At 41.0% G+C, this 22294-nt stretch overlaps 1 protein-coding gene across 1 annotated transcript; it reads left to right on the top strand.

Annotated features, from left to right (window-relative positions):
* Window positions 1–5811: 5811 nt before the first annotated feature.
* On the top strand, window positions 5812–21500 carry OVCH2 (ovochymase 2). Its single transcript, XM_033861703.1, is given in 14 exon segments — window positions 5812–5899; window positions 8009–8118; window positions 9772–9863; window positions 11526–11698; window positions 12061–12156; window positions 12383–12534; window positions 13175–13364; window positions 14473–14496; window positions 16201–16291; window positions 16418–16542; window positions 17314–17454; window positions 17829–17959; window positions 20694–20787; window positions 21310–21500. Coding segments are annotated over 14 exon segments (1698 nt in total).
* Window positions 21501–22294: the final 794 nt, after the last annotated feature.

The following is a 22294-nucleotide window of genomic DNA, read 5'->3' as shown; positions in this document are numbered from 1 at the left end:
ATGAAAGGATGCTCAACATCACTGATCAGACCCATTAGTGAAATGGTCTCTAAACCCCATTAAAGAAATGCAAATCAAAACTACAATGAGGTATCACCTCACACCTGTCAGAATAGCCATTATCAAAAAACGTACAAACAATATATGCTGAAGAGGGTGTGGAGAAAAAGGTACCCTCTAGCACTGTTGGTGGGAATGTAAATTGATACAGCCGCTATGGAGAACAGTATGGAGGTTCCTTAAACAACTAAAAATAGAACTATTATATGGCCCAGCAGTCCCACTACTGGGCATACACCCTGAGAAAACCATAATTCAAAAAGAGTCATGTACCACAGTGTTCATTGCAGCTCTGTTTACAATAGCCAGGACATGGAAGCAACCTAAGTGTCCATCGACAAAGGAATGGATAAAGAAGTTATAGCTCGTATATACAATGCAATGTTACTCAGCCATAAAAAGAAACGAAATTGAGTTATTTGTAGTGAGGTGGATGGACGTAGAGTCTGTCATACAGAGTGAAGTAAGTCAGAAAGAGAAAAACAAATAACCGTATGCAAATACATATATATGGAATATATATATATATATATATATGTATGTATGTATGTATATAGTTCTAAAGAACCTAGGGGCAGGACAGAAATAAAGATGCAGATGTAGAGAATGGACTTGAGAACACGGGGAGGGGGTAGGGTAAGGTGAGACTAAGTGAGAGAGTAGCATGGACATATATACACTATGAAATGTAAAGTTGATAGCTAGTGGGAAGTAACCATGTAGCACAGGGAGATCAGCTCAGTACTTTGTGAACACCTAGAGGGGTGGGATAGGGAGGGAGACGCAAGAGGGAGGAGATATGGTGATATATTTATATGTATAGCTGATTCACTTTGTTATAAAGCAGAAACGAACACACCATTGTAAAGCAATTATACTCCAATAAAGATGTTAAAAAAAAAAAAAAGGTGAATCAGCACTCTAGCATTTACTAGTTGTGTAGCCTTGGGAAAGTCCATGAAAGTCTATTTGAATCTTATATTCCATAATTGAAAATATGGATAAAAACATATTTATCCAAACATAAACAAAGATTGGGATTTTCTTGAATATCTAGTGGAATGATATTCTATGGGATTATTTAGATTGTAATATGTACGTTACTTCACAATGATGCTAGAAATATTAGTTGATCATCTTTGGAGGATGCCAGGAAATGAACTCATTATTCTTCAAAATGATTCGTAGAGAAAAAAGAAAACCAAGGATTTGTTTTCAAATATCAAATATACTCTAAGGTGCTTATATAACTGATGAAAGGAAAACCTTTATAAAATAGTTCTAGTTGATAAACACAGAAGGAATGATAAAATTACAATATCATCATTTTTTAACCACTAATGAAATAATGGATCTAGGCAATGATTTTCAAGGGCTGTTTAAAGTCATTAAATGAAAAAAATATGAAGGACTTTATACTGAATTAATCTGAACCTACTTACTAATTTTAAAATCATAGAAAAGACAGCCAGATATTATGTGCCTCATGATATGATGCAATAGGAAATATACAGCCCTACTATAAAATTTCTTGCCAAAAATCTAACCTCAATCTGATTAAGACTATCTAGATGTACCTGTCAGTTCACAGTTCACACAGAGGTCATAAAGGCAATAGCTATGTAATCTGCGAAGCACATAATGTAGAAAATTCTATAGGACTAAATAACCAATTTCTTCAAGAAAAATAATTGCAAAAACAAGAGAGAAGGAAGCTATAGCTTAACAATTAGATACAGCAACTGAATGAAATGGGTAGACCTTTAGATTTTAACTCACTGCAATTGTAAAAAATATATATATATTGTAAGACAATTGGAAAAATTCAAACACCAAATATTTGATATTAAAGAATTATCATTTTTTTGATTTACTAATGCTATTGTGGTTATGTTTTTAATGAGTCCTTATATATAAGAGATATATACTGGGCTTCCCTGGTGGCGCAGTGATTGAGATCCAACCACTGGCGCAGTGGTTGGCAGGTTGAGCCTGCCGATGCAGGGGACGCAGGTTCGTGCCCCGGTCCGGGAAGATCCCACATGCCGTGGAGCAGCTGGGCCCGTGAGCCATGGCCACTGAGCCTGCGTGTCCAGAGCCTGTGTTCCGCAACGGGAGAGGCCACAACAGTGAGAGGCCCGCGTACCACAAAAAAAAAAAAAAAAAAAAAAAAAGATATATACTGAATTGTTTATAGATGAAATAAAATAATGCCTGGGATTTGTTTCAAAAGAAGATTACAGATGGAAAATGCTAAAGACACAACCAAAATACTACTAGATCTCATCAGTGAATTTGGTAAAGTTGCCAGACACAAAATCAGTATACAGAAATCTTTTTCATTTCTATATGCTAACAATGAACTATTAGAAAGAGAAATTAAGAGAACATTCCCATTTACCACTGCATCAAAAAGAATAAAATAAAACTAGAAAGAAATCTAATTAAGGAGTTAAAAGACCTGTACTCTAAAAACTATAATACACTGACCAAGAAACTGAAGACAATACAGATGGAAGATACAACTTGTTCATGGACCGGAATAATTATTATTTTTAAAATGATCATACTATCAAGGTAATATACAGATTGAATGCAATCCCTATAAACATGGCATTTTTCACAGAACTATTTAGGGAAAAAATAGTTCTAAAATTTGTATGGAAATACAAAACCCCCAAATAGCCAAAACAATGTTTAGAAAGAACAACAAAGCTGGAGGTATCAACGCTCCTTGATTTCAAACTGTACTACAAAGCTACAGTCATCAAAACAGTATGGTGCTGGCACCAAAACACACACATAGATCAATGGAACAGAATAGAGAGCCCAGAAATATGACCACTTATGGTCAATTAATCTACAACAAAGGAGGCAATACTATATACAGGGAAGAGACAGTCTCTTCAATAAATGATGCTGGAAAAACTGGACAGCTGCATGTAAAAGAATGAAATTAGAACATTTTCTCACACTATATACAAAAATAAACTCAAATGGACTAAAGACCTAAATGTAAGACTGAAAAAACATAAAACTGCTAGAAGAAAACATAGGCAGAACACTCTTTTACATATATTGTAGTAATATTTTTTGGATCTGTCTCCTAAGGCAAAGGAAACAAAGCAAAAATAAACAAAGGGGACCTAAGTAAACCAAAAAGCTTTTGAACTGCAAAGGAAACCATCGAAGTTGTGGAATATATATATATATATATATATATATATATATATATATACATACATACATACATATAATGGAATATTACTCAGCCATAAAAAGAATGAAATTTTGCCATTTGCAACAGCATGAATGGACTTGGAGGATATTATGTTTAGTGAAATAAGTCAGACAGAGAAAGACAAATACTGTGTGTTATCACCTATATGTGGAACCTAAAAAATAAGATGAATATAACAAAACAGAAATAGACTCACAGATACGGAGAATAAACTAGTGGTTACCAGTAAGGAGATGGAAAAGGGTAGAGGCAGGATAAGAGTAGGGGATTAAGGGGTACAAACTACTATGTATAAAATAAATGAGCTGGAAGGATATATTGTACAGCACAAAGAATATAGCCAATATTTTATAACAACTTTAAATGGAGTATAATCTATAAAAACTTTGAATCACTATGTTGTACGTCTGAAACTAATGTAATATTGTAAGTTAACTATACTTCAAAAATATGTATAAGATCATAGAGTTGTGAGAAAGTTGTAAAAGAAAGAAAATGGGCCAAATGTGGGTTGTTGTTGAAGCAGAGTGATAGGTACATGGAGGTTAATTATACTATTCTCTCTACTTTTTAGAGATTTTAAGTTTTCCATCACAAAAAGGTGAAAGGATAACCAACCAAGTAGAAATATGAGCAAAGGATACAAAACTGCAATGCATGGAAAAATAAACACTAATTACTGTTAAATACATTTGATGTCACCGATAATTAGGCAAACTAAAAATTAACAACTGTGGCTTATTTGTGCACATAATGAGAAATTTGATTTAGCAGCTCCACAAAATATTAGGTTCCTAGACTTCTATCTTCCCACTCAGCCATCTTTACCTTGTGCTTCTTGCTTTGGGGCTACAGAATGGTTGCTCCAGTGTTAACCATTTTGTTCATTTTTCAGGAAGGAGGAAGGGAAAAAGTCCAGAGCCAAAATGTTTATGTCAGCTGAGTCCATCTAACCTTTTTATAGAACATTCCATGAACCCTAAATCAGCAACAAGAACTGAGTAACAAGGCCTCATCATATGCAAGGGAAGCTGGAAAATGTGTTTTGTTTTGTTTTTAAATTGGGCACTTTGAAGAACCCAACAAAATCAGGGTTGTTTCCAAGAAAAAAAAGGGAGACTATATATTGGATAGAGAACTAGATACCTTCACCATATAATCTCAAATTAGTCATTACTGTTGTTACTTTATGCTTGATTAGATTTGCATACAGTTTACCCATTTTTTCTTTATTCATCATTTCCTCTTATATCCCTCTCCTTCCTCCTGGACTTAATTTCTGTCTTCTGATGTACTTTCTGCATTAGTGGCTCTCTTAGCAATGGTATGCTGTTAGTAAATCCTTTCAAGTGGTTTTTTTTCCCTAAAAATATCTTTATTTCACTCTTACTCTTAGATGATCACTTAGCTGGGCATAAAATTCTAAGTTGATAGTTATTTTTGCTCAGCACTTTGGAGATACTATTTTCTTACTGAATATTTGTGGATAAATCCTCAATTGGTGTTTGCGTGTCCTTCTTTTCATAAGGTTGTAGTCTTGACTGTTCCCTAAATTTGCAGTTCTCACCAAATTTTAGGTTTTAAAACTTATTTGCTTTGCATGTATATTAGTTGTATGTGTTATGTTTTTATAGATTTATTTTGTAGAAGGGCAAAATTTGCTACAAGAAAGGGATTTCTGGTTTGACAATGGCTGTTTGGGGCAGGTAATTTGTAAAAGGTGACAGAAAAAAACTCACATTCCGGAGTGCTCATACATGGCAATGGCCAATCCACAAGTGTTTCTTACACACTGACCACGTCCCCAAAACTCAGCCAAGGAAAAGGCAGATGAATATAATCAGAGCCACTTCCCCCATGCCACATCATCTACCAGGTTTAGAAGCAAAAGTGATTTCGTTTTTGCCTTCCAGAAACACACAAAAATGGTGAAAGAATGTGGATTCACAAATGCCTCAATGGACAGTATCCTAAATCGAGTTCCCGAGTGTGCTACCAAATCATCTTTCCTCTAACACCTGGCTATAACCATCCATTTACATTTGGAAAACAAGGGAAAGATAAATGTTTTAGCATATTCTGATGGGATGTTTGCAAGCATGTAGGAAAGCCTATGCTTGTCAACAGGGACAACGTTGATATTCAGTCCTCTTGTAGAAAGTGGAAACCTGTCGCAAGAAGCAAGTAATGTTTGCAAATGGAAGCCTTCGGCACCAACCACTTGGCTAGCCAGATAGACCCTGGGGGAAGCAATGAATGGATGTGGGTGTAATGGGACATGTACTATTGCTTGAGCAAGACTATGCTTCTGTGGTTGACTCCCCACATCTTGCAAAGATCTTTGCAAGAAACCACATTCAGAAACATCATACGGACATGGTTGAATGCCTCGTGTCTTGGTTAATGAGTAACTTTGTTTTAAGTTGGTATATTGCTGCTCTCACAAGGCTTTCTGTTTTGGTTCTCTTTAGTCTCTCTAAAATTCCAGGGGAAAACTCTTGAGTTTCAAAATGCATATGACCAAGAATAAGCTCATTTTACTGCTTGGAATGATCTGTTTGGAACAGAGTAAATCTGCAACTCTCTCTCTCCCCAAAGGTAAGTTCCAAATGATCTCTGTAACTACCTTTATCTGAAGAAATAAACTTTGCTGGCAATGGCTCTCACAGTTCCACTCCATATTCCTTTGGGAGAACAGGAGAGACAAATATATTTTGGAGATCTAATTAGTTTTCATGTAATTAATTTGGATTTCTCTCCTGCAATCATCATATTAAACTGAATAGAACATTAATGGAATACAACTTGGACAAGTTGCACTGATCTGGAGAAAACTGGAATTGTTCACTTATTTGGACACATTCCACAATCCCATCTCCTTTCATGTAGCAAATTCTGGAAATCAGCATAAATTTGGAAGCATTTGTAATCTTTTAAAAAATTATATTGCTGGGAAATATGAAGCATGTTTCCTGTAGTCTATTATTTATATATATGTAAATGGTCTTTTTTTCCTCAAGTAACATAATCTGAGAACAGTTCTTGGCAGGCTTCTTCACAGTCAGACTTGTACTAACCTCAAGAATTATCATGTTTTCTATCTTTGCTTCAATTAGTTCAGGAAATACTAAATTTTGTGTCTAAGGTATTTATGATTCAGTCAACAGAAACAGCTAGAAAATAAGCTTTGATTCAATATTATACCTGTATTGGGTTCAGAATCAAAAGACAATGTTACATCCATGCTTTGTCATTAATTAGCTGTGTATCTCTTTGATTCTTCATTTTCCCATCAGTAATGTGGGGGTCATAGTGCTTGATTCACAGGCAGAGAATGGGGCTTAAATGAGAAGTTATTTGAAAGAGTTTTGTATATTTTAACATATTAATCTAAGTAGCTATGCTTTCAAGGATATATTTTCAAGAAAAATCATTTGTTCTTCCAACTTTTATAAGTGTCTACTGTATGCTAGGAATGTGCTAAACCTTGGAAATACAGAGATGAATAAAACATAGGTTTTTTTTTTTTCCTTAAGTACTTCATAGTACAGTGAAGGAGACAAACAATTCATTATCATAATACTGCATGGCAGAAACTATAAGAGGGGAGAGGAACTACAGGGGAGAAACACTTAACACAGTTTGAGGAAATCAAGGAAGAGTTCTCAGTTGAAGTGATCTCCAAGATGAAGAATAGGGATTAGAGAATTCAACTATGTAAAGAAGTGGGATTATTATGAGACAGGGCATGCTAGGCCCTCCTAGACAACATGTAGAAAAGAAGGACCTGCAGTAGGGACAGAGCATGGACCATCCTTAAATTACCAGGCAGTCTTCAGCATCTTAATCTAGCCCCTCTCTTAGCTGAAGAGTCAAAAACAAACAAAACAAACAAAAAAAAGCAGAACAAATATTGAGAATAAATAAGTAAATGCAACTTTTTCAAGGATAAGATCTTTTCCACAAAAAGGAAAGAGTTCTTTCTCCCATTACCTAGCAACCCTTCTACCCTAACGCCATTCTGGTGTGTGGATCAGGACACTGTCTTCCCTCTACTCCACTATCATTGAACAACCTGATACTTTCCACTCTTATAGCAAATTAAATCCAATATTTGACTGTGTGCCAGGCACACATGATCTCAGACTTAGTCTCTTGGGTGAAGCAGAGGAAAAGATGCAAACAAAATTACAGTCTAAGGCAGACTATAGTATTAACCATTCAACCAATTAATTGAGCAACTTCTGTGAATCGGGAACTGCACTAGATACTGTAGATACAGGTATTTCAAGATTAAGTTCCTATTTCTGAGGAGCTCACAGTCTGGTGGGGTTGAAGGATTACCATAAGAGCATGTGATAAATGTCACAGAAGCACAGAGTGCTGTGAGGAGCCTCTAAGGGGTCAGATGGCTCAGTATCAAAAGGGGACTGTATTCACGCTAACCCAGTGGAGATCTACCTCTGAGGCCCTAAATCTTCATGTCAGAAAAGTAGATCTCTTCATGATATGCACGTCCTATGTGAAAAAGTGGAACAACCCCTTGTACCGCAAATCACAGCAAATTCCACAAATAACTTAAAGCCATTTTATAGTATTGCCACATGCTCCATGTCTTATAGTATTTCTTGCTCAGAAGACTTTCCTGTACCCCTCAGTCCTAAGAGATATATCTAATCACTAAATTATCGTCTTTTTTCCCCCTAGCTCCCACTTGTGGGCAGAGTCTGGTTCAGTCACGGCCTTTGAATTACCTTAACATTTTCAGTCGCATTGTTGGGGGAAGACAAGTGGAAAAGGGTTCCTACCCTTGGCAGGTGAGTCTCAGGGAACATTCTCCTGTGGTTGGATTATGAGCTGTCTCAGGATTGGATCTCTCAGAACCCATGCTGCTCATCAGTATGCTCTCTTCTGCTTAGTTCATCACCAGAGATCTCATGAGTTAGTACAAGGATCCAAGACGTTCCTGATGTCCATCAGTTGACTTCTAGAAAAGGTGTGTTCAGAATAGTTACAAGCGCTGTTGGCTTGCTCCAAAATTTGGAAATGCCATCCCAGACTTTCAGTCCCTAATACAAAAACCCCGCTTCAAATTTATAATTTAAAAAATAATTTTCTGATTCAATAAATATATTTAAACCATACTTATCTTGTTATAGTTAAAGATGATGAGGGAAGGTGTAGCCATAGGTCTACTTTTATGTTTGGGATGTAAGATTCATACCTATACCATAGGACCCTTCAGGGAATAATCAAGAGTGCTGCCTCCGTGGTAGTTAGTGTCCTAAGAATTCTGTCTCAATCTAATTTCCTGTTCCTCCTATGCCGTAGAATGCCTTTGTGCTTCTGCCCTTAGCCTAAGGCATTTATTGTCTTTGAAAGTCTCCCAATTTTCTTTACCCTGGGAGCCATGCTATATTCTTGCCTCTTCATTTTGTAGGTAGAACAATAGCTCTTTATTTTTACTTCTCTCGAGTCAGTCATATTAACTTTTAGATCAGTGGATATTTGGTAACGATTGGTTGACTGAGTCTGTGATCAGTGAGATGATGGAATGGCTGAATCATTGTCATTTGATTACCTGATGAATTAATTACCTGGTTTGAAGAGTTGATTGATCAAATTCTTACTTGGTCAGTTGGTTGGCTAGTCAATTCAGAAGTCCGTATTCATATCATAGTCAGGGATGACTCATTGACTTTTACTTACTTGTGCTTTATTCTGTTCTTAGCCTTTTCTCTGTATTAATTTCGTTTTCAATTGCTCATTGAATAATTTTTGTTCAAAAAGGAGACAGTTCTAATAAATTGCTTCTTTTCTAATTTAAACAGTGGAATTAAAAGTATTTGCTTGTACCCTATAAGTCGTGTTGGAGTCAAGCCAAACATCATGAACAGGACAAGCCAAAGATAGAAAATCTGTTGTAGAGACAGATTAAAAATAAGCTTGGAGCAGTTGTAGAGGTCAAATAGTTAAAAACTATAAGACAGTTGTAAATCCAGACTCTTTCTCTAAGAGGCTTAGAGGAACTGGAACGGACTTTGGAAGACTCCCTTAGCCCTCACCTTGTCTTTTTCCCAAACTTCTTCATCTGGTCTGTTCTGTATCTTATGCTTCTTTTTCTTTCTCTTCATTCACAGATATGATTCATATTGTTAGAGTAACAGACGGTAAACATTATCATGTAAATAAATAAATACCCACAATTTTTATTACCAACTTACTAAAACCTTGTAGCCAGTCATCTCAAGGTAACTACCTCTCCTGTGGGCCAGCAGTAGGAATCTTCTGGTTCCAGCATTGCTCTTCTTTCTGAGCTATAGTGTGATTGGTTTACCACTTCACAGTCCATGATTTCTGATATTTATGAGTAAGATATCTGGGTCTCTTTTTCAGAATATGCTCAGTCTCCAGGTTTGGGGGGATCCCAGGGCATTAACTTACTCCTATTTAAGGTCTTTGCAATTCAGGTGTCTTTGAAACGAAGGCAGAAGCATGTCTGTGGTGGGACCATCATCTCTCCAGAGTGGGTGATCACAGCTGCTCACTGTGTTGCAAACAGGTATGGAAAGCCCAGCCCATTGATGAAGGTCAGATTACCCTTCTACTCCCTGGGAATCAGCAGCAATAACTCTTTTAAAATATGGAATGGTGTGATGTATGCCTTAGGGGAGAACATGTTAATTGCATAATACAGATAGGGCTCAAGGTCATTGTCCGAGGGTACACAACTTGGTAGAAAACATTCATTCCTTATTTAAAATGGGCTAGAAGTTAATAAAGAATAATATCCACGTGAGAAAAAAAGCATCTCAAAGATAGAGTTCTGAAAGTTCTCTCCTAGTTTTCTTAAATTTCAGTGAAAAAAAAGCATCCAGTTCATTATGCATCTTAATAAATGGATAAAAGAAAACAAAGGGAGGACAGTAAAACACGAAGAAGGCTCCTGTGTCTTCTTTCCTATTGACCCTGCCTCTCTGAACTTCACTCTAACAATTTCCGTCTCTTACCCATTTTCTTGTATGCTCCAAATGTTCTACTGTTGCCGGTGCTCTTGATGTTCATAAAGCTGCAATGAAGGTTATATATCCCCCTATTTGCCCTCTTTCTCCACAGACATCTCCTGGATATTTACTCAGTGCTGGACACTAGTGGGTATCAAAGATACAAAGATGACTAAGACATGATTCCTGCCCCCCGAGAGTTGATAGTCTAAAAAAGAGTCAACTGATAATTTCACTGCAATGTGGCAGGTGGTTAGGCTAGAGAGTTGCTATGTATTAGGTTTGGTATTTAATATAGCCAAGAGCCAGGGAAATATACCAAGAGAAAATGATGTCTTTTCCAATTTTGTGTAAACTCATCTCTTCTAGATCCCCAGAGATGGCAAGCCCAAAGCTCTTAATCCACCTCAATGCATCCTATCAAGTTCCTTTCAGATAACTTTGCTGCGGGTAGAAGAGGAATAGAATGGTGTTTCCCGTGTCATGCTAGATCTCTAAATTACAAACATAAAGGAAGTAGGGGAAGATCCCCACTTCCCATTGCTCTAATCAGTCCCAAAGCCCTGAGTGTGCATACCCTCTGGAACATCAGAATCACGGTGCTATTACGTCTTTCATGGTATGCACTATGCATTAGATCTCTGACATTAAAGCAGCATACTTCATGGGAATCACCAGAAACTCCCAAAGGATCTCACTGATATTGAGGCCAGGCCAGCCATCTGGGGTAGCTGAACATAGCTTTAGACCACTGAATTATACTGTATATACACCCTTAGGCATTTAACAAGTAACACTGCAAGGTATTCAATTTATCATATTATTGGCTCCATATGAGGCCACTTTTTACTAGTCCCTCACTCACATTGGGAACCTCTACATTTGGAATCATTCTCACTCTCTCTGTTCATCAGCTTCACACCTACATTATCTATCCATGTCTTTTTTTTTTTTTTTTTTTGCGGTACGCAGGCCTCTCACTGTTGTGGCCTCTCCCGTTGCGGAGCACAGGCTCCGGACGCGCAGGCTCAGCGGCATGTGGGATCTTCCCGGACCGGGACACAAACCCGCGTCCCCTGCATCGGCAGGCGGACTCTCAACCACTGCGCCACCAGGGAAGCCCCTATCCATGTCATTTTGAAGAAGTCATTTTGTCAACCACTGCAACTGTACTCAGAGGTTCACTGAAATCCATCCATTTTACTCTTTCCTCCTCATAGAAATATTGCATCAACTTTCAACGTTACTGCTGGAGAATATGACTTGAGCTATATAGAGCCAGGAGAGCAAACCCTCACCATTGAAACCATCATCATACACCCATATTTCTCTACCAAGAAACCAATGGATTATGATATTGCTCTTTTGAAGATGGCTGGAGCTTTCCATTTTGGTAAACATTTGAAGCTCACTCTGAATTGTCTACCCCACGTGCTAGACATGTGTCTACCCCACATGTGTTCCATAGCACATTCCCTACAGTCTAAGTTATGCAGCATATGCCCAAGAATTCTGAATCATGTACTTTGAGATAGGAATTTGAGCTGGAGGCTCCCCTACCTGAAACCCTCTTGGCTTGTGGCTTTAGATATAGGGTCATGTGGAGTCAGTTACTTTGTTTCACAAGTAACCCCTGGAGGTGCCAGACAGAGATATCACAAGTTCTTTGGGAACCACCTAGATGCCAGTTGGTGAGTGGCTATGGTATCCTCTCCTCCATGAATGAAACAAGCCCTGCCTTGCTCTTTTCTGCAGACCAGTCTGTGGGACCCGTGTGTCTTCCAGAGCCAGGGGAACAATTTGAGCCTGGATTTATTTGTACAACCACAGGCTGGGGCCGCTTGAATGAAAGTAAGAACTCCTATGCTCGTATCAGAAGTTTCTGGTTGGTAATCAGAAAAGAGAATTTTTAATCTATTTTAAAAAGACAGTTGTGTAGACATTTTTAAAATAGAGACTATCACATTGTACTTCGAAATTCAAGTCTTTCCAAAAGACACAAACCTGAATGGGGCATCTTCAATGCAGAAAAGGTGAAAGAGCGCCTTGCTGGGGTTCTCATTTCTGTGTTTTCTAGATGGCGTCGTCCCACAAGTCTTGCAGGAAGTGAACCTGCCCATTTTGACCCAGGATGAGTGTATTACAGCTCTGTTGACCTTACAGAAACCCATTAGTGGGCGGACCTTTCTCTGCGCAGGCTTCCCAGATGGAGGAAGAGATGCATGTCAGGTAGGCAGGAATGGTTGGGCTGACAGGTCCCAGGCAGGGCTTCCCTCAGCTTTGTCATCAGATGAGGGGCTGAAAGAAGGCTGTAGGCAAGCCTGGACTCGGGAAAGAAGGATCAGGACTGAAAAGGGAGGTCAAGTCAAAATAGAGGACAGTTTAAACAACCTGTTTTTAGCAGAGACTGTGCTTTCAGAGGCGATCTTCTGCTCTTTCCAAAAGACCAAATAATGGAGATGATGCCAACAATGAACTAGGGTACTCCGGCCCTGAAGGATAGGTGATGCTTTCCTACTTAGAGATTTCCAGTTTGTGTATAATGGGAGCTTTCTCTTTCCCTCCATCCTTCCTGCTGACCAAACTTGAGGTTGATTCGCCTACTGGACAAGACTTTTCTGAGTCTGTAGGATGAGACAGGAGAAGGAAACAATCTGATATTTGATGAAAGCTTAGGATGGGGAAGAAGGAGGTGGACTTGGTAGGCTCCAATGGTATTTGAGGATTGACTGTGAATTGTGCTTGCCTCTTCTCCCAGGCCCCTGAGTCCAAAGTATTAGAAGTGAAGAAATGCATTAATCCTCATCTAGCACCTTTGTGGGGCACAGACACTGACAGTGACAGTAACAGAGATCTTTTCTCCCTACAGGGAGACTCAGGAGGTTCCCTCATGTGCCGGAATAAGAAAGGGACTTGGACTCTGGCTGGTGTGACTTCCTGGGGTTTGGGCTGTGGTCGAGGTTGGAGAAATAACCTGCAGAAAGATGATCAAGGATCCCCTGGGATCTTCACAGATCTTACCAAAGTGCTTCCCTGGATCCACAAACACATCCAAATTGGTAACCAAGCCAGAACATAAGGTCAAGAAGCTAGGGAAAGAGAGAGAGAGCATCAGCAGAGGCTACGCAAGTCAGGACCACTGAGCAGACAACCTCTGCTTCTGTTCTTAGTGTCTCACATAAGGACTGTGGTATTTACTGAGTCTAAAACAAGGGTAAACTATGATGTGTGGTACAGTGTACAAATATTCAATGAAACGTGAATACATCCATCCTAGACTTTGTCAAATTTGCCTTTGATTGAAACTGTCTCACCACTTCTCAACTCCGCTAGCAAGATTCAGCAAGCTATAGCATGGATCAGTGGTTATCAAGGAGGGGAAATTTTGCGCCCCACGGGACAATGTCTGGAGACATTTCTGGTTGTCACAACAGGGGACAGGGGTGCCACTGGCATCTAGGGGGTAGGGGCTCTGGATGCTGCTAAACATCCTACAGTGCACGGGACAGCCCTCCCCCACAGCAAAGAATGATTTAGTCCCATATGTTAGTAGTGTTGTGGTTGAGAAGGCCTGGCATAGAGCCAGGTACCATAAGTCTGAAAAGGCCAGGGTCTATATACATCCTTCTACCAGATTCACCAGTGAGTTAATTGAAACTTCATTTTTGCCTCCAAATCCAACTTAGTTGTTTTCTTAACTGGTGGCTTCCAGCCTAAAATAGGACTTCTATTCTTTCCCAAAGGGGTTAATTCAAATTAGTTCAGGAAGAACCTGGGTTTGTGTTCAAGTATACGGTACACTAGCAGGTTTCGGAGTCCTCAGTTCAACTTGTAGCTGTCCAGCAGTTGTGGGTGTGTTATTTCCATCTCTAGCCTCCCTTTCCATGAAAAATTAGAGGGGTAGACCAGATGACCTCTTCTTGCTTTGTGTAATCCCCAAGCTAAGCAGTCCATTTAATAAAGAGAGTGAAATCATCTTCTTAAAGCACAAAGACCACTTTGCTGCTTTGTCAATTTATCCCTTCTGTTCTTTCCACAGATTGTATTTTCATTAGTTGCAAATTGACTTAACAACCTCTGCACTTTTGAGCCAGGGAGATGCTAACTTCTTGAAATATTGCTCAGGATATCACAACCTCGAATTGCATCTTTCTTTTTCTTTCCCAGGGAAGCTGAGAAAGCACTCCAGAGGTGGGTATTTCTTGTAGCCTGTTCTTCCAGGAGCATGAATTAATCTCTAGGATTTCTGAATATCGGTTCCTTTATAATCAAAAGTCTTCCTCTGCAAGAGCTCTCCATAATCACTAGGTATAAAACCATCACTAGGAGCACACAGCCATTCATCCCCAGCCAGGGAGGGTGAATTCATCCCTTCACCCAGCAGGAGCACAACATTCCCTCTGAGTTCACTTGTCAATCCAGAGCTCCAGTTCAATTCAGCAAACAGTTGGCAAATCCCAGATTTGGATCCAAGACACAAGGGAGGAGGTGGGGCATGGCAGATGTGGTCCGGAAGCTACACACCTTGTCCTGAAAGAATAGGGAACTCACCCCCAGGGTTACATTGCAGGTCTGAAATGAATTCAGTCTGTGACTTTGGGCAGGCTCCTTCCTACCTCTGAACCTGAGTTTCCTCATCCAAAAAGGAAAGAGTTTGGACCAGGTGGTCTCAAAGGCATCTTTAGCTCAAATCTTCAGTGGTTCTGTGAGTCTGTGGGGCTATCTCCAAAGAGCAAAGTGGAAAAAGAGTACCCTGAGAGCTCAGAGGAGTGGGTGGCTGCTTCTAGCTGGGGGGAAAAAATACAAGGGAGACTTTGGAGCACAGACATCTTTTAAGCTTAACCTTAAAGAACAAAGGATGAGTAGGATTTTGTCCGTTGGAAATGGGATATAGGTAAAGAAAAATATTCCAGCTTAAGGAATCATCCTTATCAGAAGATGGATACTAAAATATGGAGATATGAAAATTTAGGATGTAATAGAGACCCAGTAAGTCAATCAGTTGAAGTGTAGGCTATGTGATGAGTTTTTATGAGGGAGAAGATTAAACGGGTAACCTGAGAACAAAATATGGAAACTTTGAACACCATTCAAGAAAATTTTGACTTTATTGAGTAATAGGAAGTTGACTAATTAGATAAACAGATTAGAGCTATACTTTAGTGCTATAAGAACGGCACATAGGGGATAAATTGGAGAGGAAAATATCAATAATTCAAGGTGGACTTATGAGATTATGCATTAGTTCAAGAGACAAGAATATAATGCTTGAACGAGGGCAATGGCCAGAGAATGAAAAGGAGGGCATAGAAACAGGATGAATTAGGCCAGGATAGTCACTAAGGTTACGAGCGGTGAGGGAGGGAAGGAATGAAGGATGACACCAAAGTTCTGAGCATGGAAAGCTAAGAAAAGGGCACATAAGCTAATCAAATCAGAAGTGGAAGCAGTTTTGCAGACTGAGAGGAAGTCCTTTTGTAGCATGTTAAGTTTCAGGGGGGATATCTAGGAGATGGTTGAAAAATCAGAAGTTCAGGTAGAGATAATAGTTGAAACTGATGGTGTGAATGAAGTGGATCAGAGGGCTCGTGTAGAGAGAAATGAAAACTTAGAACCTAGGAAATACCTGCATCTATAGAGTGGAATTATGGGGTCAAAGAAAGAAGAGTAAAGAAGAAGAAATCATAGAATCTCAAGGTTAGGCAGGATCTACAAGAAACAAAAAGTAAGGCATCATAGAAGCCAAGATAGCAAAAGATCTCGTGTCTCCACGAAAGGAAGCGTGTGTGAAGGAGAACCAGGAGGCCCCAGTGTCTGTACAGGTTCTGGGGGAAAAGGGCTCTTGTGGCTATAGCCATCACTGTTAGCGCTGATTCGCGTGGCTTTCCCTCCCAGCCTCATGCAGTGAGCAGGACCCTGTGATCAGAGCATCAGAAGGGGAGCTGCACTTCCCAGAAAGCCCCTTCCTGTATTATGAGAGCAAGCAGTGAGTAGCCCCCGCTGCCTCCCCTGCCCTTGACTCCCACCTCCAGTTTGACTCTGCCCCACTCATTGGACTGTGACAGTCGCTTTCCATCTAGAAATAATACCCTCTCAATGTAGCTACCTTCAGACTGTGTGTCTGGACCCTGTTTGTACCAGAGGGAATGCACGTGCTCCTCAATTTTTCCCACTTCGATGCAGAGTCTTGTCACCACAATTACCTGTCAATGTATTCTTTAGAAGACACACTTATTGGTGAGTGGATTTTCACATTGTCGAATGGACACTAGTGCTAGGAGGACTTAATGGGGCCTGGTTACGATATGTCTGGCCCTGAGGCATCTATAAGTACCGCACTTCCTGTCTCCAATTTTGAGACTTAAGAGTTGACAGTGGAAAGGAACAAAATCTGAGCCTGTGTGAGGGCTGTAAGGGCCACAGTGCAATTCACTTACAGCATCTGCTGCCCATGGAAACAGGCTTCCTAGACTCATTTGCCAGACCTGGAGCCCATCAGGAGTAAAATGTAGACATATAGCAGTGCCCCTTGGGGCCTCCTGGGCAGAATGCTGCTCTCCTACGCGTGAAAATGACCATTACCCGCATCGTCCAGTTCAGAAGGAAGATGCCAACAGATAGCCACAAGGAGGAGATAAAGGTTACTTATGCAAGAAACAGAAATGCAGGAGTGTTTCTGTGGTTCTAAACTGCAGGTGATTTTGCCCACCCCCTCCCTCCCCCAGGAGACACTTAGCAATGTCTTAGAAGCGTTTTTGGTTATCACAACGAGAGGGAATGTTACTGGCATCCAGTGGGTAGAGGCCAGGATTGCTGCAAAACATCCTACAATGTGCAGGACAGCCTGAACACCAAGAACGTTCCAGTTCAAAATGTCAGTAGTGCTGAGGTTGAGAAACCCTGATTTAGACAAGCCTGCACTATCATGAAAGTTCAGTTCCCCATAAGTCTTTTCATGGGTGCTGTTTTCTAGGCTCTGAACCAAAACGCTTCATTCTTACGTTGCAGGGAAATTCTGTGGGAACAGCCTGGCTTCATCGGTTCTCGTTGGCTCCAATGCTATAAGGCTGAGGTTCACCTCTGATGCCACAGACTATGCTGTTGGGTTTAATCTCACGTATAAAGCTCTTAAACCAAACTACCTTCCTGGTAAAACCGTTTGCTCTTATCACACACTATGACTTCCTTTTGCAGAAATTGAGGACCCATAGGAATGAGATGAGGGGTAGGGAGCCCCCCCACCCAAGGCCCACTGAGCTCCACAGCAGAGAGGAGCTCAAGGCAAGTGAGATGCAGGTGCAGGGGCTCCTTCTGCAGTCCTGCTAAAGCGTGTTTGTCGCCTACCCAAGCGAGCTGAGAGGGCCTGATGAGTTCTCGGGAACCAGTGCGCGACCTCCCCCTTCTTGATGGCTCTGCCTTAAGAGTCAGTTCAGGCATCACTCATGGGAGACACAAGGGGGAGAACAGAGGATCCCTCTGTGCGCGGTGATGCCATTGTTTGGACATTCTCCCTTGTGTTGCAGAGTCAGGCTGCAGCTCCTTAACTATCCTTTTTGAAGAAGGCCTCATACAGAGTCTTCACTATCCTGAAGACTACAGCAACATGGCCAGCTGCAACTGGGTTTTTCAAGCCCCCTAACATCACCTCGTTAAGGTACTGACCCTGGTTACCCTTACTTTGCTGAGGATCTCCAGAGAATCGCTCGCATAAACACCATGAGGGCAGACGTTTTATCTGGTGTATCTGCTGCTGTATCCCTAGTACCTAGAATAGAACCTAGCACCTGGCACACAAGGTTCTTGATAAATATTATTGATACTGGTTGACTAACAGACTAGCCTATTCTCTACTGTAACTACCCACACTTACCGCTAGGTGGCAACTGTGTGCTTTACATTTTGTTGAAATGTGGCCTTAATCTTTGTACCAGGTAACTTGTTTCATCAGTGTCTAGTCCTTTCTAGGAACAAGCATTTCTTCCTTATTAATTAAACTGCTAACAAAACAGTTTGTGGAGAGTGGATAACAAAAGTGCAGTGCAGAACAGTTTCAGGGACTGGCATAAGGTATAGCAGGAGGGGTGGTGGAAGGCGAGGCTGAGATGGAAGCATGGAGGGCTTTGAATATCAGGATACAGAGTGTATTCAGCCTTTGATTCGCGGTGTTTGTGGCCATTTGTGTATTTGTTCAGTTAACACTAGTGGGCCATCTGCAGAAATGCCTTCAGGTAGATGACACTGCAGTCAGGGTGACGTTGGAATTAGGCATTATTTAGAAGTCTTTCTCTTAAAATAATAATGGAAAGCAAGAGAGTATATGGAGACGAAGTAAACTATAAAATAACGGGTAAGGAGTAAGGGTGAACAAGACCTCAAAGTTCTTGTATATTTAAGAGGCCAAAAGAGATCTGAGACCCAGGAATAGAACCAAATTGGTGCAGTGTTATGACAGTCCAGAGAATGAAGCCTTTAATTCAAAACACAAAACAAAACAAACAAAAAGTTATGGCCAATAGGTTGGATTTCCCACAGCAAGTTAGAGTTTAAAGAGAAAGAGGACCCCCTCCCTCCCTCCCTCCCTTCCTTCCTTCCTTCCTTCCATTCTCTCTCTCTTTCTTGATAGATCTTGATCTCCTTCCTTCTTTCTCTCTTCCTTCTGCAGAGAAACCATTGTACAGCTCTGAAACCTTTTGTTCTATTCAAATGTGCTTTTAAATGTTAACAAAGTAAAAAGACAAAACTTTTTTGAAAAATAAAGAGAGGGAGGACTAAGCACCCGTTATACAGTCCCCACCTCATCCCCCAATAAAAAGGTAGAAGAGTTGGGATGGACAATTGAACAGTAGAGAGGAGGTGCGGGAGGTGTCATCTGAAAGGTCAGGTGAAATCAGATGTTAGGTGCAGAAACAAGATCACACAGGAGAAGGAGACACAGAGTAAGTGAGACAAGTGTAGCTGTTGTCTTTCTAAAAGTTTCTGAAACCCAAACAGAGTCAAGGCAGACAGTTCAGGACGAAGCAGGATTAAGGGAAACTGTGTTACTGACAGGAGAAAATCTTAAGTATGAGCGTACGCCTGGAAGGAGGAAGAAGACAAAATTTAGTTGAAAATCTGAACAAATCAGAGCTAGAAGTGATTCAAAAGCATCTATGCAATAAAATACACTGAGTGCTGTGCATCCGTGAAAAGATGCACTCACACTGGGCCAGTGACAGCATCAGCCTGCAGGACCCACCCGGGACGGTCATTTGTAAGTTGGTAGGACAAGTCGTAACTATGTGCACACCATTTGACTCGAAGAGAAAAGGGTCTTTTTAAAATTATTATTATTATTCATAAATTTTATTGCTCTACAAGTTCTGTTTACCAACTTCAAACATTTTAAATTCTAAATTTTAAATATTATTGATACTAAAGGAACAGGTATATCTGACTTTTAGAAATATTTTAAGTTTTCTTGTAAGTTATTTATTATAGGCATTCTAGATCCCCTGTGATGGAAATTTCTGGTTTAAAAAAGATTTATGGGGGCTTTCCTGGTGACGCAGTGGTTGAGAGTCTGCCTGCCGATGCAGGGGACACGGGTTCGTGCCCTGGTCCGGGAAGATCCCACATGCCGCGGAGCGGCTGGGCCCGGGAGCCATGGCCGCTGAGCCTGCACGTCCGGAGCCTGTGCTCCGCAACAGGAGAGGCCACAACAGTGAGAGGCCCGCATACCACAAAAAAACCCAAAAAACAAACAAACAAACAAGAAGATTTATGTAATTTTCTTAAAACCCTTTCCATAAGACACAATGGTCAGAGTAACCAAAAAGGGTCTGTTTCCAGAAAGTATCCCAGTAGGGGTTTAAGAAATGTTTGAACGGATCCTGTTTCTGACACGTCTCCTCCTCCCCATGTCTCGTTCACCATGAATCATCCTTTCCCTCCACTTCTGTCCTAGCCGCGCAGGCCTGTGTCTTTTGCCAAGTGCTCGGGCTCCATTGAATCCGCATCATTTGTGTATAAACAATCTAAGCTGCTACCTCATCATTTCTATCTCCCACTGCTCCTCTCAGTTAGTCAGGGCTATCAGATTGCTCAAATGTTGTTCTTTGCTGTTTCTTTGCTCCTCCAAGGAGGGAACTGGGGAGCTCAAATATTTGCACGTTTCCCCACCCTTCTGTTCAGCCTGTGATTGGGTGCTTAGATGTTTCAGAGGGTTTGGCAGCCTGGGGTTTAGCATCATTTCCTAAGTCATGTAACGCACTCATGAATGCCCCGTTACATTTCTCATCTAAGGTCATGATGCTGTAGAGTGAGTTGAACAATCCAGATTCCTCTCCTTGATCAAAGTGAGGTAATGCGTTCATATTGTTTACTCTGGATGTAACATGGAGTCTTCTCAGCTTTCCTTTCAGAACCTGGAAGCAGAAGAAAGTGGGGATTGCACTTCCGACTATGTGAGCATGCACAGGGATGTAGAAAGGAAGAAAGAAATAGGTTTGTGTTCCCTGGGAGCCTCGGCTTCCCTGGTTTGCATTTGGACCCAGTCCTTCTTGGGACTCCTTTTAGGGAATGTGGCTCAATGTTCCTTCATTCCCCTGCACCATCTCCATCACTTCCTATGCTCGCACCACCTCTCCTCCTTCTCCACCATCAGGGGCGGGAAGAGCTTCAGGGAGAATCGAAGAACGATTTGATCAGAAAATGTGGAAGGCTCACAGTGAACTAGGGGTCAGAGGGGAAAGTGACATTGAAATAAGCCCTGTGGCTGGAACAACTTCCCTTAGTGGCATTCCCAGTGGGAGTGTTTGGGAGATAAACAGAATTGAAATGTTGACGGGGTTCAATACACAGTACAAAGGAGCACTCTGCCTTTCTATTTTGGAAATGAATTGTGACATACACTGGAAAGGTTTATTTCTTAACAATTACCTGAAGGACAATTGTTTTCTTCTATCCAGTGCCCCGTCTGTCTGCTGGGCCCTTGACCATGTCATGCCGGGGCTGGGCTTGAACCAGCTCCACTGTGTGGCTTTGTTGTCCCCGCCCCTGTGGTGAGCATCTCCAGGGTGATGTCCATCAGCTTCCAGTCCGCTGAAAACATGACCTTCAGAGGCTTCCAGGCTACAGTCTCCTTCGTTCCTAAAACAGGTAAGAAGATTGAGGCACCAACTCCTCAGGTCTCAAGTCTCATCCTCCTGCTGTGGTAAAAAGGGCAGCATTTAGAGACCAGCATGGATATAATCAACTCATGATTCACTGAATCTGTGAATCCTGAACCACTGCTCCTGGGGAAGTTCAGAGTTAGGGGCCTCTCAGCCTCTGCTTTTATGTGGGTTTCTGTTTCAAGTCACCTTATTTACTATACATTGCTGATTCATTAACACTGAACTCATGGTCAATACCACTATAACTCACGCCTATACGGAGCTGGTCCATCACGTGTATTTTCTCTCTAAGGCACAACCCAGGCTTTTTGCCCTTTTAGAAACACTAGATGGCACTTCAGCACTATGTTTAGGGCCATTGCGAACAGCAAAATCGCCAACAAAAAGCCCCAAAATGTAAAAAGCAAGACAAAGAGGGGCGCTAACAGACCGCAGGAAGGACGCTTGTTTATAGTATGAGAGCTGAAACAAGACGGCAGAGTGTGGCCTCACGAGACCTCAGCCAGGACACGTGATCAGGTGACTCAAATTTTCCACTGCTCTGCATATGTCCATGAATGACCGTGAAAGCGCCATGAGTATTGGTTTTGAGTTAACAAGTGTTAGCGAGTAGGTGAATTCAAAAATACAGAATCCGTGAAGAATGAAGATCAGCTGTATGTCTGAATCTTGGCCTGTCCTTACTAGAAGTGTGATCTAAGTGTCATCTAGGATTCATCCTCCTCAGTCTTACAACGGGAGAATAATACATGCCCAGTAAAGATGTAGTGAGGCTTAAATCAGATGATGTGTATTGGGCCACAGGCAAGTGTGTGTGTGTGTGTGTGTGCGCGTGT

Source organism: Tursiops truncatus, chromosome 8 (assembly GCF_011762595.2).
Source record: "Tursiops truncatus isolate mTurTru1 chromosome 8, mTurTru1.mat.Y, whole genome shotgun sequence".
In the NCBI taxonomy this organism is placed as follows: domain Eukaryota; kingdom Metazoa; phylum Chordata; class Mammalia; order Artiodactyla; family Delphinidae; genus Tursiops; species Tursiops truncatus.
Note: the sequence above shows the minus strand (reverse complement) of the source record. Positions and strands in the feature narration are given on the sequence as shown.